At 42.0% G+C, this 18,786-nt stretch overlaps 2 protein-coding genes across 14 annotated transcripts in view; one reads left to right on the plus strand and one right to left on the minus strand.

Annotated features, from left to right (window-relative positions):
• Positions 1-18,688, plus strand: part of SRPK2 (SRSF protein kinase 2) — a 141,423-nt gene extending 122,735 nt beyond the window's left edge. For 4 of the 8 annotated variants that reach the window (XM_064656767.1, XM_064656769.1, XM_064656762.1 and 1 more), the window contains 4 exons: positions 9,067-9,136; positions 9,851-9,943; positions 10,380-10,472; positions 17,039-18,688. In XM_064656767.1, coding sequence (XP_064512837.1) covers positions 9,067-9,136; positions 9,851-9,943; positions 10,380-10,472; positions 17,039-17,223 — 441 coding nt within the window. In that variant the 3' untranslated portion in view covers positions 17,224-18,688. Of the gene's footprint in view, positions 1-9,066; positions 9,137-9,294; positions 9,827-9,850; positions 9,944-10,379; positions 10,473-17,038 lie in introns of those variants that run through there. The other 4 variants (XM_064656770.1, XM_064656763.1, XM_064656764.1 and 1 more) reach the window with 3 other exon arrangements.
• Positions 15,722-18,786, minus strand: part of KMT2E (lysine methyltransferase 2E (inactive)) — a 62,183-nt gene continuing 59,118 nt past the window's right edge. For all 6 annotated transcript variants that reach the window (XM_064656752.1, XM_064656749.1, XM_064656751.1 and 3 more), the window contains one exon: positions 15,722-16,941. The gene's annotated coding sequence lies outside the window, so the exon portion shown is untranslated. The remainder of the gene's footprint in view (positions 16,942-18,786) is intronic.

Raw genomic sequence — 18,786 nt, forward strand, 5'->3', positions numbered from 1 at the left:
GAAGTATTTTGGAGAACATTTCTAATTTTCATGTGATGCATTTTAAACTGGTAGTCAAAAACATGCAAGTTTAGAGGGAAATATATGTGTATTTTAAATGACAAAATGTAACTGAAATAGTACAACTGCACATTTCCTTCCAGTCTTAGAATCTGTGCTACTGTTTGCTGTGTTTACATTCTTTTCTCTTGTGTAAAGTAGCAAAACAGTGAAATACTTTAAATTCTTGCCAAGTGTAGTGAAAACATGGATCAGATCAGGCTTGAAAGTCACAGCTTCGAGTTCTAAACTTCGAAGAGAAGGAATTTAGTTTATTAGTGTAAAATATGTGGTAACATTCTGTAGAATTAGTTTTAATATGGGAACTGAAATGACAGATTTTTAAAAATCTTTAGAGAGCAGAAAAAGTGAAAACTTAATCTTGCAGCTTTTTGAAACACTCTTTTTTGTAGTATCTCTTTGAGGACAAACAAGCTACGTGCATCTTCTCGTTAAAGCTAGTGTGTATTTCCAAAAAAATGCATTAAAAATACCTTTGTCTATTTTAAAAGTGAAAACTTAATCAAATCTTTATATTTTACAAATACATGTCTGAAAAGAGTAAGAGTGTGAGGAGGAGGAGAAGGCTCAAATACTAGACACAGTTTGCAGGCGTGGGTGATGAGAAGAATTGCACAGCTCAGAGAGAGAGGAGGAGGAGGATTGAAAGGAACATAAAATCCTACATATTATAAACTCAGCAGGCCATGTGTTGGAAGTAACTAACCCATAAGTGAAATTAAAGTATGTTTTCTCTGGAGTTGAATACTAAACTATTTAGTATTCTGGAAATATAAAGCTTTCGCTTTAGTATACAGAAAAAAAGATCCATTTCCAAATTTACTCTTCCATTTGGGGACAAAATGTACAAGTTTTCTATTACATTGAAAACAAAGCATAGAAAATATTCCACAGTTTTTTTCCTTTATGATTCTCCTCTTAACTAACTACAAAATCATTATAGAGTCTTCCTGTTACCTGATATTTTGTAAACCTCAGTTAACTTGATAACCTTTTATGGTATTATACCCTATATTCACGTTTCTTTAGGATTGTACCTGCCCTTGCTAATTTTATGTACAGTCTTGTAGCTAAAGACATACAAAGAAGGCTGAAATATGTCTAGGATTGTGTCTAAAGGTAGTGGGGTACTTAATAGCAATGTCGTACCCGGGAATAAAATATTCTTAAAATACCTGGGATTGCCCAGCCTCTTACACTTTCTCTTCCATGTTATATAAGCATTACTTCTTTCTTCAAACTCAGCAAAAAAAAGCCTAAAGCATCATTACCCCTGGAGGTATCTTAACTCAGATTCACAATTACATATGAAATATTTTAATCAGGAAATTATATTTCTGTTTTTGTGTTATATAGGTTTTAGAGATAGCAGAGCATTTGAGACAGAAGTGCTTTAATTCTGTCTTCTACCATAGACTTTGGGTTTTTTCCCCTTAAAAAATGCAGTAGAAATTTTATACACTTACAGCACTGACAGAGTTGTTGAATTCAGTTGTCATCATTGTATAGTTGTGTGAAAAACAGAGAGCAGGCTCTCAAGCTCACCCAAAAAATTCATCATTAGAAACCTCCCAGAATCTGCTTTCCTTCCTGTGTGGCTGAGAAAATGGGTCAGAGCACTGTGAACACTGATCCTGCATCAGATGGAAAACAGCTCTGAGGTAGGGATTGCCTTGAAGACCTCAATAGCTCTTTCTGCAGTGGACTTGTAACAGAGATTAACAGCCAGGGAAACATTCCTGATGTGGAACTGCAAACTCCCAAATAACTTACTTAGGCTGTCTTTGGAAATTATGATTTTAATCTCCCCTAGAGAGATTAATCCCTAGAGCAGTCAAGAACTGTGAAGTACCAAAGTGTTTTAATGCCACTACAAACTTGCTTTCTCAGATTTGGTTTCCTTGTTGTACCTGCTTGTGATTTAGAAAATGCCCTTCGAGGTTACCGTGCTTTTTCATACTTAATTCGCTTTGTTCCATAATTTTTACTGTTAAGTGTGTTTTCAAAAGGATTGTCTGCTGGACCAGGAGGTGTCTATTTTCAGCCAAAATACAGCTCAGATACCCGATTAGCCATGTTGTCCAAGACTATCAAAGGGGAACAAAGAGATGACTTTGTCATGTTCCGTTGCTTGTACAAGTCCAGAGTCATTAAGGGCATTTTTGGAAGCAGTACTATGCAAAATGAGTGGTCCATCAATATAATAAATTTAGTGTCCCTAGGGTTTATGTGTATGTAAAAAACATCAATCTTTTTATGTGTCTTGGATTTTATGATGGAGGATGTGGAATGCATGGTACCAGGATTCACCTGGGATCTTAACTTGGTCTTGTGCTTTATGGATCTCCATATGAGCCTCAGGTTCTCACTGCCTTGTGTTTGCTAATGAAATAGTCTTGCTCACTGAGAATAGCATTGATGAAGAGAAGCAAAGCTGCTGGTTCTTGTGTTGGCTTGTATTTATGGCATAAAGTGTGTTAAGGCAAGCACAGAGGTTGTGTTTTATCACAGCAGCAGCAGACTGTCTTTTTTTCATCAGTTTTACATAATCTCTTGTAATGAGGATGGAAATGATGTTTTTAAACAAAAGCCTCTGATAAATGGGCCTTAGGCATGCAAAGCATCTGTATTCCTGTGTGCACAGCAACTTCCAGAATACCCCCTTATGAATCTTGCTTTTGGGACATGTTATGTCATGTCTGTGTGTAGAGGGTTCCTTACCTGGCCTCTGCTGGTATGGGTTGGCTTTGCCTAGGCATGAGCTCGGTGGTTTCAATGCCGCTTCCAGGAAAGAATAGTCTGTTTTATTTGTACTGTCTTCAGTGTGTGAGTAGCCAGAGTTTCTGGTCAGGATTACTTGTGCTGGAAGCAGACTTAATCAGGGACATGTTAACGACTCCACCCAAATAGCAGAAGAGGGCAAAATAACTCAGTGCTAATAACCTTACAGTGCTGTTTCTTTGATGTTATGTCAGTGAATAAGCAGCATTGTAAAGCCAGCAGCCTCTGAGCTGAATCTTCTAATTTGAGATGGTTTGATGTGGCCCAGTTCTTGTGCCCATGACTTCTTCAAATCAGATATAAAGGATGGGCATGAGTATCCCCAGGCCAGTACCAGTCCTGTGCTCAGGTGATCTGAGTCTCAGTCTTTAAGAAAAACTAAATAAAAAGGAAGGGAAAAAAAAGAGAATGACATGTATCTTTGGGAGCTTATAATCAGTGCATGCACAAAGTGCTGGGGAACTAATGAAGGAGGTTGGATGTCAGTGGGCTTTTCCAGACCACGATGGAGTTGTTCACTTGTTCTGTGCTCAGCAAAGCATGCAAAAAAGTGTAATATATATTTTTTTCCCTAGACTTTGGTGACCTCAGGCGGAGTGATTGTTGCTGTCATTTTCTGGACGTTTATAAATTTTGCTAGGGAAATTGTACAGTGCTCTTGTATTTTTCTTTTAACAATGTGGCCTATTTAAGTGGAATACCCAGATGCTCTCATGGAAAGCTAGACACAGCTAGATATGGGATTCACTCTCCATATTTATTAAATTCCAGAAAATGTTCCCTTGCTGTACTAAGCCTTAATTTAATTCTGCCAATGGGGAGGTGCATCTCTCAGTTTCACCCCAAAAAAGGAATAGATTTGGAGCCAGCAGTACCTTTGACAGGATTGAAACCACTCTTGATGATTTAATTTTATCAGGCTGAATTTCCACATATGCAGTATTGAGAGGGTTGCTTTCTGTAGAGCAGAAACTGAACAGACACTGCATGATTTAGCATTTCCTAAATCCCAGAAAACATGGAACACAGTACGCCACTGCTGCTGCCAAGAAATCCTGGCAAGATGAGGGAGTTAGTACTGGCAGACGGCATCCCTTTGTATTGCTCCTGGAAATGATTGCAAGCACCACAATTCTACCACTTTTCCTTGTTTATGCTCTGGATTTGAGACAGGAAAAACACCTGAAGTGATGAGTCTCATCATGACTTTCGTTGTTCATGATGTGCGCTCTTGTTTGAGCTGCAGGGAGGAGATGACTTTATCACAAGCTGGGACATGAACAAGATATGTTTTTAACAGTTTTCTGAGGTGGCTTTTCTGGAGAGTTGTGATTCCTGCAGTGTCTTGTTTTTACAATAAGAACTAGCAAATAGATCATAGCTGCAGATCAGCAGGAAGTCAGGGAAGGTGAAAATTGTACTTGGTGTTTTATCTACCCAAAGAGAATATAAATGATGAAAGAAAACACTACTGAGTGCGAAGGGAAGGGGATGGGCAAAGAGCTTTCAAAATGAGGGAGGTGCTACTACAGGCAAGCAAGCAAGCTTACAGTGTGGGGTTTTAGTATGAGCATTTCTGTTCATGCGAGAGAACTCGGAGGAACAGAATGAAGAATTAGCAGGATATAGTAACTTAGGATGTCAAAATAAAACCTACATATAAGTGCTTGTAGGTAACTGGGAGCTTGTGTCCCTGATTTACTTCTTTGTATGATGTCCTCTAACGTGGGGTGGAGAGGTAACTGTCCTCAACTACTCTTATAGTGTTGTAAGCAGGGAAAAATGATCACGTCTCCATGGGATCATGAGTATTATCATGCTAGTATGTGTGAGTGGCACATACTAAAGGTGTGATGACAAGCCTCAGCCTGCACAGAGGCAGTAGTGTGAGGAAAAATGGGAAATAAAAAATGTGGGTTTGAGAGAAGAAAAACCTGAAGTCGTTATGCACATATTTTTCAGTAGGCAGATACAGTACAGAATGCTGTTATTAATCACTGTACACCCTTTTTGAGGGTGGTGGGTGGACAACCTGAAACATTTAACAGAAAATGATTTTCCAGAGAAGCTGACTTTCCATGGGATGTGCATGAGATAGGAGTATGGCAAATGAAAGAACCCTGTTTTCTTTCCAAGCATCCCATGCAAATCTCTGTTTTGTATATCTGGCCTTTCTTACCAAGTACTAACCGTGCAAAATGCCTTTCATATTCTTTCCATTGCCCGGTTCTTCAGATATCCATGGGAGGTGTGCCAGGAGGTGTGCGTGTCTCAAAAAGCTTTTTGCTCTTCTTTCCATGCTCCCACTTACCTGTGGAACAGCATTCTTAAAATCAAGCCTATTTTTAAAGCAGTTACAGTCGTCTCATTCACGTCTTTTCATTTCAGCTGGGGCAGAGAAACTCTGGCCAAGAGCCAGATCTCATCTGTCAAAACAATAATTCTGGCCTTAGCTTGTTGTCCTTTTTCAGTTGGAGCTTCAGTTCAGGGAAGCTGATGTAGTCCAAGTGAATTGTTCTTCTAGTCCTCTCCCAGACAGCTTTTCCTAGGCATGCATCCATTTTTCAATGACCAGATTGAGAACACAGCTGTCACACAGTGAAAATGTAGCTATTTCCAATTGCATGATTAGACATGGATCCATAATATCCAATAGTGATGCCAACAGTTCAGTAGTGTGGTAGGTTCATATACAGTCGTGTGGCAGGAAAGAAACAGAGCCTCTCCAGAGCCTATTGATGTGAAAGGTTCTCCATCTGCAGATGGAGAAAAGCAATTTAAGTGGTTTTTTGTGATAACCTTAGGAAAGTGGTAAGTGGGAATTGCGAGTACAGTCAGTAAGGATGGATGATTGCCTTGGGCTTCTGTGGCATATGCTTGAGTGTGCTGCATCTCAATTTATATCTCCATGTAATAAATGAAATGCTGGCTTCTATTGAGGTAAATGTCAACATTGAGTAAAAAACATTATGGTATTTCGAAGTTGGAGTTTCTGTCAAGAAGCTAGTTTTCATAAATTAATACTTTCAAAGGGAAACTAAGTAAATTATGGTTACTCTGTATTTGTAGCATCATGAAAAATACAGCCAAATTTAGGTTTAAAGAGATTTCTAGTAGTCTGCCTTTTTCTTGAACCAGGATTGACATGAAAATTAGATGATTTTCAGAGATGAAAATTCAGATGAAATTCAGAGCCTTGTCCAGTTCAAGGGTACATACCTGTCAGGATGGCATTTCCACAGCCTTTCTGAGCAGCCTGTCCCATTACTCAGCCAGTGTTGCCAAAGAATTTTTTCCTTGTATTCGATTGGAATTTCCCATCTCGCAGCTCTTGTTTCCTCCCTGTTGTCCTTTCATTGGGAAGAGTGTATCTTGGTCTTCTGTGTTATTGCCTCCAGGCAGTGGAGTGCAGCAACTGAATCCCTCCTCCTCTCCTTCTCCAACCTGAGCAAACCCAGCTGCACCAGCCTCCCATCCTGTATCCTCTGCTCAGAACACCTGAGGCCAGGTTTTCCCTGGCCTTTCTCCAGTCTGACAGGCTCGCCCTCATGCTGGTGGCCCCAGACTGGTCACAGGTCTGCAGGTACATGTGTGAGTGCTGAGGAGAGGGGTGGTCCCTTCCCCTAGGGCTGGTGACAGGATTGTGACGTACAGCACTGTGCTCACCCTGCACAGCACTGTGCTCACCCTGCGGGTCTCGGCCTCCTGATGCCATCGCAGAGTGTCAGCGACTTCCCTTACGGGGCCTGGGTGGTTGTATTACCTACAACTGGGTGTAAAGCATGGGTAAGTACTGGGAGTGACCAGGAAGTCCAGAGCAGCAGTGTATGGCCAAAACTGTGGTTCTGAGTAACCAGTGACAGAGAGCTGCTCTTCCAGCGGCACTGACTCACTAGTGGGATGGGCTTTCCAGTGCACCGTGTATTTGGACGTGGGTTTAAAGAGCAGAAGAACCCTGACTGATACAATCCAGAGGTGTCATTGTCCTTCTTACAGCTATTTATGTGTTTATTAGTGTATTTTTAATGCTGATTCTTTATGATAAAAACCTAGATATGGGTTTTATTCTTTTCTAAATAAGGCTCAATTAATTTCATTTATCTTGCGCTGCGTAGCCAGTCCGTCCTACAAATATCTGGGAACGTGTTACCAGGTTGCCACAGATGAAACTGTGAGACATTGTCCTCCATGGATGCTAAGAATTATTACAAATATTTATCCCAGCACCTGTCTCTAGGCTCTCCCTGTGTGCATCTGAGTTGGAAGTTTTTTTGTTCTCAGTGCAGAGTCCTTTAGGGAGAGTCAGGGACATGTGAGGTGCTGTGGCTCCAGCCCTTCCTGGGATAGTCAGAGCTATACACAAAAGGGAAAAAAGAAGCAGCATCATTTTGAAAACCTTTAGTTTCTCTTCAGCAAGAGGGTGGTATAAATATCCCAAGCCTATGAGAGTTTGCAGCTTTTGCGATACGCAAACCGATCTAACATTCAGAGTAGCACAGTGATATGTTACTTCTTGTGCTCCTCTCTGGACAGTTTTTACAGTTTTTCATTTTAATCTTTTTTGTCCCACACAGACATATCAAGCTATTAATACGTCATTTTTGGGACAGAAACTGTATTCTTGTGGAGTCTACCTTTGTGGCTAAATTCAGCTACATTTTTGTTGTTCTCTGGGAATCTGTTACAGCAGTGAGTTTCTTAATGTGCTCAGAAATCAGCCCCGTCAGTGTGTGTTCTCCTAGGAAAGCTGGTCCATGAGATATGGAGAGGACACTTGGATCTTCTCAGTCTCATGTTCAAGAGAATGACAATGTTCTCTGTGTTGTGTTTGGGGTCTCTCCCAGTGATCTCTTCTGGCTACTGTTAAAATCTATTTCAGTTTAGAAATCTGGTATTTTATGAAGTCCTTCAGACTTTTTCCAGCTGTAAAATCAAAACTGTCAATGTTGAGCTAAGAGTAGAATAAAAGAAAAAGTGAATGACTGTTTATTAAGTGATAGTGACTTTAGAAATTAAAGTCCCATTCATATGATCAACAGAAATGTCATCAAGGAGCGTTCTTGTTTTCTTGGCTGCTATGTGTGATTGCAGTGAATTGTGTTGGCTGTAGCCCACTTGGATGACACTGCAGTTCACAGCTTGAAAAAGACAAGTACCCATAAATAGGCTAAATTTACAGGTGATTTAACAACTCCAGATTATAAATTGCAACAGAAAACTGTCTATTTTCAGGAGGCAGATATTTTGTAGTAAATGTTCTAACAGAATGAAATCCCATCCTAGAACTGTGCCAGGAAGTTCTGCCTGATTTTTGGAATGGTTTTCTGGATCAGATGTTTTCCCGGGTCTTGGACGTGGAAAATATTTTGGTGTTTAAACCACCTGGAAAAAATTAGATTCCTGTAGCTTCTTGGGCAATTGCTGAGCCAGAGCTGAAAGAGAATAGTTTAACAAATTAAACTAGAGGAATCCATGTTTTACACAAGGGGCTCTCATAGTTGCTTCAGTGCTTCTTGGCATTTCATATTCATTGCACCCATAAAGAGAAACTCAGGTTTGCCGTACCATGGCACAGGGTTTTCATCCCATTGAAGCACTGCCATGGCCTGGAGGGATCAAATGTTATGTTGTCTGCTCTGGATTCCCCATCAGCGTCAGTCTCACTGTTTACCCCATTATTGCAGTATTTACTTTGATGACTTCTGATTCAACAAAAATACTTTAAAAAATTTTTTTTCTAGAATTTGAGTCTTCCAAGAAGCTTCCCCTGTTTGCTTATTTCAGGTGGTTAATTATAGCTATAAATGGATTTTATTTGTGATTCAGACTTTTTTAGTTCAGTCTCCAGTGTGCAATCTGACAGGTAAAGAGCCTTCAGGTACCTGTGTAGCTCTTATTATATATTTAGAAATACCTCTGAGCCTCATTAACTCACACAATCTTAACATGATCACCAGAGAACACATTAGTATGTAAAGCCACGTTGAACACGTTGAACTCAGCCTCCAGCCCCAGGCTGAGTGTGGGGCTCTCCAGAGCCCAGGTGTTCCTGCTGTCCTTGCACTGCAGGAATGATGGTCCCCAGGTAAGATGGTCCCTCTCCTCAGTCTTGACCTTCGAATGTTAATTCCCTCTCGGTTCTGAGACAGTTGTGATGTTTTGCTGACATCTTACAATCAAAAACATTATTTCTGAAATACCATAAATATGTCTGTTATGTTATAGGCTTTTGAACTAGCGACTGGAGATTATTTGTTTGAACCACACTCTGGTGAAGACTATTCCAGGGATGAAGGTATGAATCTTTTGAGACACAGTAAGAGTTTCTACATATTTTCATACTCCTCTTCTTAAATTTCCAGTGAGCTTACAGTGGGGTTAAGTTTTGTGTTTGAGTAGAACTGTTCATACACATTGTTTTCAGAATATAAATATGATTTTTTTTCTTTTTAGTTTTAAGTTCCACCACTAGCAATGGGTGGGCAAAAAGTCCCTTCTGCAGATATTCATCTACTTAACAACTGCCTGAAGGAATTAAACTGCCCTTCTTGTAAGACTGCATATGTGTGGAAACCTGATTGAAAATAACAACATTTTAGTTTAGAAAAGAAACGACAAATTTGAACTTGATAGTATTTCCTCTTTATAAGAGTGACACTGGAATAATGTTTACATTGTGTATTCTTATTTGAATTAGGCAATTACTAATTTTTTTTTTTAAATCAGAGTTAACTCCTGCTTCCATCTGTATACCTGTCCATTTTCATGCTTGTTTGCTTGTAAATGCTCTTTGCAGTGGTAATGTGGGCATCATTCATTGTTCCTAAATGCTACTAATGATGCCAGAGCTCTGCTGATCCTGGAAACCTCTGCATGGATTTGCTGCAAACATTGTTGATTTGAAACTATTTCTGATTTTTTACTAATTCCAGTTTCTTTCCTCTTCTTTTTTATCCCATCCTTTCCCTGCCCCTTCCACTCCCGTATCCTTTTTTTCTCTCCCTCATAGACCACATAGCACACATCATAGAGCTGCTAGGCAATATCCCAAGGCACTTTGCTCTATCTGGAAAATATTCTCGGGAATTCTTCAATCGCAGAGGTAGTACCTCTTCTTTTTGAAAGGTGCCGTGACGCAGACAGAAGTGGAATTGCTGTTGCTGGTTATAGCATGTCCCAGTGAGGAGCATTTCCTGAAATCATACAACAAAATTTTCTTTTTGAAAAGCAAAATGCGCAGGAATCTCTGACAAATTTTTTATTTTTTTAGCCACGTGTTCTGAAAAATAACTATTGGTACATTTTAAATTACGTGGCAAAACTTGTTTGTGGCAGCTGATACTCAAATGATGTTTTGAGAAGGAAGTTTTGCTGAAAGGATCTTTCCAAAGTAGCCACTGAGCAAGCAGTGTGCACGTGTGGTTTTTACCAGGATCAATCTATTTCTGTCTGTACCGGGCCAGTGTTAGTGTGTGCATGCAATGTACTGATTAAACTGTTGTATGTTTCTGTTTTGCTGGCAATGTTCTCCAATGCAGACCACATAGCATTGATCATTGAACTGCTGGGAAAAATCCCTCGAAAATACGCTATGTTGGGGAAATATTCCAAGGAGTTTTTCACCAAAAAAGGTAACGGTATTTATGCAACACTAATTTAAAGCATAATGCTATCCAAAAGGAGAATATGTTCATTTATGGGTACTGAAGAAATATATCCGTTTAAATGGAGAGCTCTTATTGAAGAAGAATTTTGGTGTAAACTTGGCTTTCTGAGAAAAGCCACAATTTTCAGTATTCATTTCAGTATTTCATTTAAAATTCATTTTGGGAAGTGCTCAACTAAGTGTGGATGTTAACAAGTGTCTGTGTGAATCTGTTGTCTGATGTTTGTGCAAATGTGAGGACTGTCTGCATAGTTTGTAATGTGATGGAAAATCCTCTGTCAGCAACTTTAGATCATACGTGGTGGTCCAGCAGGTGCTGGTAAGAAATAACGGAGGTGGGAAGGGAATACCTGGGCAGTGGACACTCGGCTGTGTGCAGTCTGTCTCACAGGAGCAGGCAGGGCAGGGGCTTCTTTGACACGTGAGGGAATGTGGTGATGCCTCAAGTGTCTTTTGTCCCCTCGGTGTATGAGACAGCACTGTGCTGTATTGAGGGACAGGGTGTGTATGAAGCATCCTCCTACATGGTTGGGGGAAGATCTGGGGCTATCAGCTGCAGCTGGTGAGTGCTTTCCTGCTGGACAGGATTCCCTCTTGCCCGTGACTCCGCAGGCCTGAGTGCAGCTCCTCGGCAGGGCTGGCGCTGGTCAACCAGTGGCATCGGACACGTGGGGTGCTGGGGGGCTGAGGGGCAGTGCTGGGCTGCAGCAGCTTGGGGTCATGAGGCAGGACAAGATCCAGTGATTGATCCTCCCTTGTAGAAGAGCTGCCTGTTCTGTGCGTGGATATTTCTGGTCCAGCAGGGACCTCTGCAGCCTTGGTGTCCTCAAGGAGGCTGTTAATGGTGTTTAGGCACAGTGCAGAGAAGGGCAGCAGTGATGATGTAGGAGAGAGCAGCTGCCCTTTAGGGGAGTCTGAACTGCCTGGGGCTTTTTAGTGTGGAGCGGAGAAGGCTGCTGGAGGAATTGTCAAGGTTTTCGTAACTGGGAATTCAGTGGATAAGCTGTTTGCCAGCACCCACCACGTTAGAGCTGGGGGAAACCCAGTGAAATTTAGAGGGAGTGGCTTTAAAACAAGCACTTCCCTATTCAGCAGGCAGTAAGCTTCAGGAGCTGCCACAGGGGGCAGAGGGAGAGGCTGTTATCAACAGGCTTAAAACAATCTCCTGTTAACTGAGATGAACAAACTCAAGGCCCACAGGCACCCCCAGACAAGGAGTGCGGCTGCTGGAGTGAGGCAGGGCCTGCAGAAGGGCTCCTCTGCCAGCCCTCACTGCCCCTTCCTGTTTGTCAGAGGCTGCGACTAAATTAGTAAGACCCCCCCAGCCTGACCCTCCCTTAAAGTGTATCATGTTCCTAATTTTCACCTTACAGCAGATGGGTTGGCATTTTCTAGTGATGTCACAGAACTGTAAAATGACCAGTTATTCAGTAACTGCAGTGTTGGCAGTGCACAGAAGAGGGCAGTTTGTAAAATTCCTGTGAAGCGGAGAGTTTCTCCTGCTTCCATGAGCATCTTCAACTGCAGACTGTCACTGTTGTCCTCTAGGGCCTGAACTTCAGTGACATTCCTCAGAGGCACTGAGGGTGCCTCTTGAATCCCACAGGGTGGGATTTAAGTACCTTAAAAGGCTTGGGTTCACCCACCATACAAAATATAAGTGCAAGTTTGCTATGGAAGATTAAGTAGACTAGATTCCACCTGTTTCTGCTCAAGCCAGAAAATCTCAAATGCAAGATGAAGGAGTAATAGCCTAAGCTGCATTTTCAGATCATCCCAGTTATTCTGCTATTGCACGCTGGGAAAACTAAAGTGCTTTGTGGAGGAATAACAGAGGTAGCAGGTTTCCTGCTCACTTGAGCATCTTTTCTTTGAATTGGGCACGAGGTATCCTTTTCCTTTTCCCTGCCATCCCAGTACTGCCAGCCTCCAGTGCCCCCAGGAGGGATTTGCATGTGGTGGGCTGGCAGAGATAGGCCAGCAAGCTGATGCATTTTGTATTCATCTGCTTGTGGCCTGAGCACTGGAAATCAGAAGCCCTGTGGCACAGGCGTGAGGATCTTCAGAGAATTCTCTTTGTGGTGTAAAGGTGGGCTTAAAAAACTTGCTGCAGGCCCCTGTTTTGAAAACATCAGCCTCGGGGGAAAATAAAAAAAATAATGATTTTTGTTCCTGTCCATAAGTTTGACCTCAGAGAGAAGCTTTAAGCATTTCAGTTGAGCCACTGAAGTCACAGGCACAAAAAGAAAGGTGTTAGGAACTAATGAGTTTACAGGATCGAGCCCCTTCTCAGTAATTGACTGAAGCAGTTTGTGACATTCAAACTGGAGGGTGCGTTTTAAAAAGGAAAAGCATTTACAAGTCACTTCTTAGTCACTATAACACAAATGCTCACATACTTTTTATAGGGTCTGATCTTGACTGAGCCCAGTAATAACTCTAGGGAGTCCTTTTCTGCAGTGTCTTCATGGCAGTTATTTTGACTGTAAAAATGATTAATACATTTTGGCATTAAAACTTGAAACACTTTTATTTTTCTTCTAGTATTTGCTAACTCTGTTTCCTTGTGAGCTAAACCTGTGCAAGATGCTGGCCAGGTGCTGGCTTTGCCTTTTGAAAGATGTAACAAAGAGAAGTACTGCTGCTCATTTACTATCCTGGAAGGGAAGGGGAGGGCTCTTCTCCACCTCCCTCGCTTCCATCTGCTGTACTGGGAGACCTTTCCAGCAGTCCTTGTGTTAGTTCTGGGGACCATGTCATATGTACATAGCAGCAGAATATATCCCACTGCTGCTTCCCCAGTCCTTCATGTCATCCATTTCTTACTGTTCAATAATCCGTCCTCCTCTTGCCTGGTGACACATCTTAAATTTGTCTTTGGCAAATTTCATAGACTAGTTCTGGTTTTTTGTGTTATCGTCAGCAGAGAGAGCTTTAAATAGCATCTCCCCCCCAGGTCCTCCAGCAATTTTTTTAGTGATTTCCTTCTGACTTAACATTGCACTTTTCAGAGGGATCATTGCTGCCTCTGCTTTGGCAACAGGGTTTTTACAGCTCTGACAGCTCTGTTGTCCTCTGCAGATTATTTCCCGTGTGCTTCACTATAAAAAAATCTAAATAAAGAGCTTCTGCTAGGAAGATCTCACTTAGTATTACATTTTTAGCATTTCTTTGAAAATTCATGGTAATGCCCTGAATACGGATGGTATCAGACTGGTGGGGCCTGTGTTTTAATTTCTCCCTTAAATACAGGTACAGGCTTGCTCTCCTCACCCTGCCTCATTAAATAGATGAAAGTACATGTTGGCAGACACCTCCATTTTCTGTGCTGCTCTCTTCCACTTCAGGATGGAAATGAAAAGGACCCACCACATGAAAATTAATTCTTATGGTGTTTTGTCCACCTCAGTTGTGGTAATTGTCTTTTACTTACCCTGTTTTGATTCCATGGTCAGCATCATGATTCTTATTGAAAACTGAAGCACTAGTTTAATTTGTGGCCCCCACACATAATTTTTACTGTATCCTACCTTCTTAAACGCTTTTACAATCTTCATAGAATTTCTTGTGGAAAACTTGAGTCCACAGTGCTAAAATAGTTCCTTCCTCAGCAGAAAAACTCTACAGAATATTGTGCTGGTCTTAGTGTGAGCATTTACAAAATAAGGAGTACTCAAACCAGCATGAACTTGCCTTCCACAGTGACACCAGGAGCCTCATCATGCAGTCTTACCTTACCAAATCTGAGGGAGGAAAGATGCTGGAAACAATATAATGCAGAGAGGAAGACAGTGCTGCATGGAAACACACACCCTCCCCCAGAGATAGCCTAGTTTGGTAAATGATTGCGACAACCCTTGCAATGATTGTTGTCAGCTGGGGAAGCCATGGACACAGCCTGATTTTTTATTTTTTTTTTTTAGTAAATTTTTGCTTGCACTCAATAATAAGTCGCTGGTTTCTATTGCTTTTAGGCTGTATTTGAGTCTGTGCTTACATAATTTACTACCTGTTCTTATAAGTAGTCACCAGTATACACTTTTGGAAACCTTCCAAAAGGTAAGATTTTCAGCAGCTAAGTTTCAGAGTTGCACAAAGATTTAAAGGGCTGAGAGTGAGGCTGGAAATGAATATGCTGCTCTGAGATGTGCTGTCCTTCCTGTATGTTCATACTGTCGGACAGTTGTGGGCCCAAAGTGGAGCCTTTTTGTGTTTGACTGGCAGGTACTGACGGGACACTGTAAATTGTAATTTGTGCTGTAAATGTTCAGACATAAAACAGGAGAATGCAGCCTCTGCTTATAGTCCCCTCTCAGAAACCCTGCTGCCCTGAGAGATGGAAAGAGGACAGTGGGCCAGCTGTGGGTAGCACATCCTGAGTTTCTCTTACCAGCAGGATTTTTGTTCACTTGCAAGTGATGGATCATTTGCAGACTCGCACTTTTGGGGACCTGGTGACAGGGGCTGGAGAGCTGCCTTTTCAGGCACCTCACCCTGTAGGACCTTCTGCTGAGGGCTGAGCCAGCAGATATGTGGCCTGCTGAGCCTTTGGGGGTTTTGTTCCATTGCACTGAGATGCTCAGACTCTTGGGCAGTCTGACACAGGTTTCTTCTCCTGCCCTGGAATTTCTCTAGCCACAGGGATGTACAGAGACTCTGACTGTGAGCTGATGTCTGATGGCATTTTATGGGCAGTAGGTTACAGCCACGCATAACCACCAAGCTGGCAGAGCACTTTGCTTAAATATAGTATGGCCTGCATGCCCCCTTACCAGATGGCGTAGTGGGCTTGTGAAGCTGTGGAGGAGCCATGTTCAGCCTCCTGTTGTGGGTGAGACCCCATCACTCTCCTCAGCAGTTCAGGTGCAGAAACACCACAGGGGTAACCTGGTACCATGGTTATTACCAGGATAACCTGGTAATCCATGGTAATCCCTTCATCACATACCTCATGGTCCATCTCATGGCTTTAGGCCTTGAGTTTTTTGCTGTGTCACGTGGAGACTGTCTGGGTCAGACATATGCCTGAGAAGAAGGGAGATGGCCATGGCTTGCCTTAAGAGTATAGAAATATGGCAGAAAACAACTGCCCTTGTGTTCCATCTGGTCCTCAGAGATCAGAGGGCTGGGTGCAGCTGGGCTTTGTTACTGCTTAGAACAGATCAGGCGCTCTTAACTCTGGTTGCCTTCAGTAAGAACTTTAACAAATGCAGATTTGTGACAAGTATATTTTATTGAAACAACAGGCTATAGGTTGTCGTGAGATTGCTGGTGATAAATGTACTCGATGTACAAAATATAAGTGTATAGCAAGCACTGCGTACAAGTGTTCCTGGGTATGCTCCAACACAGTCAGCAGCACAAATCTTACTAGACGGGTGTCTCTGCTTTGGGATAGAGAGATGAGCGAGCCCATTGACTCGTTTCATCCTCCTCACAGAGGATTTCAAATGTCAGATTGATCCTTTTGGTAGAAGTGGAGGCGATGCCATAGTCAAATTCCCTGCTATTGCCATCATAAATGGTGGGGGGGCAGCCACCTCCTACGTAAACAAGGGATATCAAGAGCCTCAATTACAAAGGCTGCAGGTCTTGCACAAGGTGACACCTCAGTCCCTCTTCCATCCAGCTGATTGCAGCAGTAAGGGTCATCTGGCCTGATAATGTGGTAATCCATGGTAATCCCTTCATCACATACCTCATGGTCCATCTCATGGCTTTAGGCCTCATTCCTACGCAGTGAAGGACCAGGAAACTGAAGAGTCTTCCCCATCATGCCAGATGAGCTGTGGGCAGACCTGGATAATATTGCTGGTTTTAATGGCAGACAGGTGCTCGCCTCTGCTTTGGTCTGAGACACGTTGCCAGGTTGGCCAGATGTACAATTCCCCCCTCTGTGAGAACTCAGATCCTGCAGCTGCTGCCACCACTTGTCTCAGTGGTTGGTTGAAGGAGACGTGGGCAGCAGCAGGTGCTTCCTTCTCAGGAAGGATTCGGACCAAGCCTCCTGGGGGTGTTTACCTGGGAGACGGAGCAGAATCCCTTGAGTGCCAAACCTCCCTGCTCTGCTTGGTTAGGAATGAATCGCTGCTCTGCTGCATTGTTGGCAAGTGCCATGGAGCAAGGCAGGGACCTGTGTTTCTGAGACCTCTGTCGTGGGATCAGAGCAGATTTTGTAAAACTTGGGTTCACTGGCTGATGAAGAAGGAAAGGCCTGCAGTGTTCTTTGCCCACAGTGTGAGCCTGTGTGTGAGTCTTTTGTGTGTGGGAGAGTGGAGACAGCAGGAAACATCAGTGGAGTCCAGGTATAACGTGCTGTCTGCTGTAGGAATGGTTTCTTGGTTTTGACATTGGACATATTCGTCTCCTTTGAGGACCTCAAGCTTGCTGTGTGCTGTCCTTCATCAGCAATGATTCTCAGCCTGGTCAAGGTGCTGTGAATGCAGAGTGGGAGAAAAACGAAACAGGGATTAGTCACTAACAGGGATAATGAGGTGTTTTTTTTAATGCCATTCATCTTTCTGTTTGCAGGAGAACTCCGACACATTACCAAGCTGAAACCTTGGAGTCTTTTTGATGTGCTTGTGGAGAAGTACGGTTGGCCTCATGAAGATGCTGCACAGTTTACAGATTTCCTGATCCCCATGCTAGAAATGGTCCCAGAGAAACGCGCTTCAGCTGGAGAATGCCTTAGGCATCCATGGCTGAATTCTTAGCAGAAATCTCCCAGCTGTAAAATAAAAGCCAGCAACCACTTTCCAATGCGTTGGACCTAAACGGTGACTGTCACAAAATCTTTAGCAGGATCACACGTGAGCTGGCTTCAATCCTCAGACCTTTATTTTGCTTGAGGTACTGTTTGACATTTTGCTTTTTGTGCACTGTGTTCTTGGGGAAGGGTAGTCTTTTTGTCTTCAGCTAGTAGTTTACTCACCCACTTTCTTCAGAAAACACTTAACGTGTCTTTAAGCATTGTTTCTTGTGTTGTGTGACATTCAGATGTCAGATTTTTGAACAAAGGAAACTTCCCCCCATGTGTTTTGGCAAGTTTTGTAACTATTTATGAAAAAAAAAATATTTTAGCTGATGCATATTATATAATTTACGAGTGTAAGAAATTTATCAAGTCAGAATTGAGTTACGGTGAGGAATTGTACAATTTTATCTTCTGGCAAAGGGACATCATTCTTGTATTATAGTGTATGTAAATGCACCCTGTAAATGTTTATTTCCATTTAAATATGGGACTGGGGACTCAATTTCAGAGTAAAGCGACTTAAGTTTTAGAGAGCTTTATAGCAAACCAATTGCATGTAGTGGACTTTAAACTGCTTTAAGGAATTGTGTAAACTTTCTATTCTGTAGCAGTTCCCGTTCATTGGATTTTAAACAAAGTGGCTCTGGTTTACAGGATTTCATTCCCCAAATGGCACTTTAAAGGAAGGCTAGACTTCTTTCTAATAAAGTATGCATTATCATTTAGCACTCCCTTTTAGAACTTTTGCCTATTTTAAGTGCTTTTAAGAAAAGAAAAATAGCAATTTCCCTACAATGTGATAGTGAAGACATGGTACCATATGGTGTTGCCTTTTTATAAGCACTGTAAGTTGTACTATACCTTAAGAAAAAGAAAAAAAATTAAAAGTAGAGCATGAGAACCACTCTCTGTGTAGAATTACTGATCTTTTATAATAAAAGTGTGTGCTTGGCGTCAGTTAAGGAAGGATATAGCTGCAGATATTTACAGGGCAGTGGGTAAAATAATCCAAGAAGCAAGATCATGCTCATTCCATTCATAGCTTTACATGTTTCTAAAAGAAATTGCACTAGCTTTATTCTTTCCCATCCGTAGACATATGACTGCCCATTGTAAGTTGCACGCAACAATTACGTGTTTTCTAGGAAAGGCTGCATAGGCTGAAGCTTATAGGCAATACAGATTTTAGAATGTACAGTATGGAGGTGTGTTTGGGCCTCTTTTAGAAGTCAGTGGGATGAATGTAAGCTTACTCCTGATCTTCATGTAACTACAGTGCCACTTTTTTTCTTGACTTTGTCCATATGAAATTTATTCACATGCCTTTGCAATAACTAGATTGTGAGAAGATAGCCCCATGCTGTAACAATAACCAGTTGTTTGAGGTGCTTGCAGTTGTCTAATTAAAGTGTTTTGTTTTTTCAGACAGTGTTGCTGGTCATTGGAATCTTTGCCTAGCCACGACTCAGCTGCTGTGCTGGAGGGGTGGGGGTGGGGGCTGGCACAGCCTGGCCAGAGAAAT

This window comes from Pseudopipra pipra, chromosome 5, assembly GCF_036250125.1.
Source record: "Pseudopipra pipra isolate bDixPip1 chromosome 5, bDixPip1.hap1, whole genome shotgun sequence".
In the NCBI taxonomy this organism is placed as follows: Eukaryota; Metazoa; Chordata; class Aves; order Passeriformes; family Pipridae; genus Pseudopipra; species Pseudopipra pipra.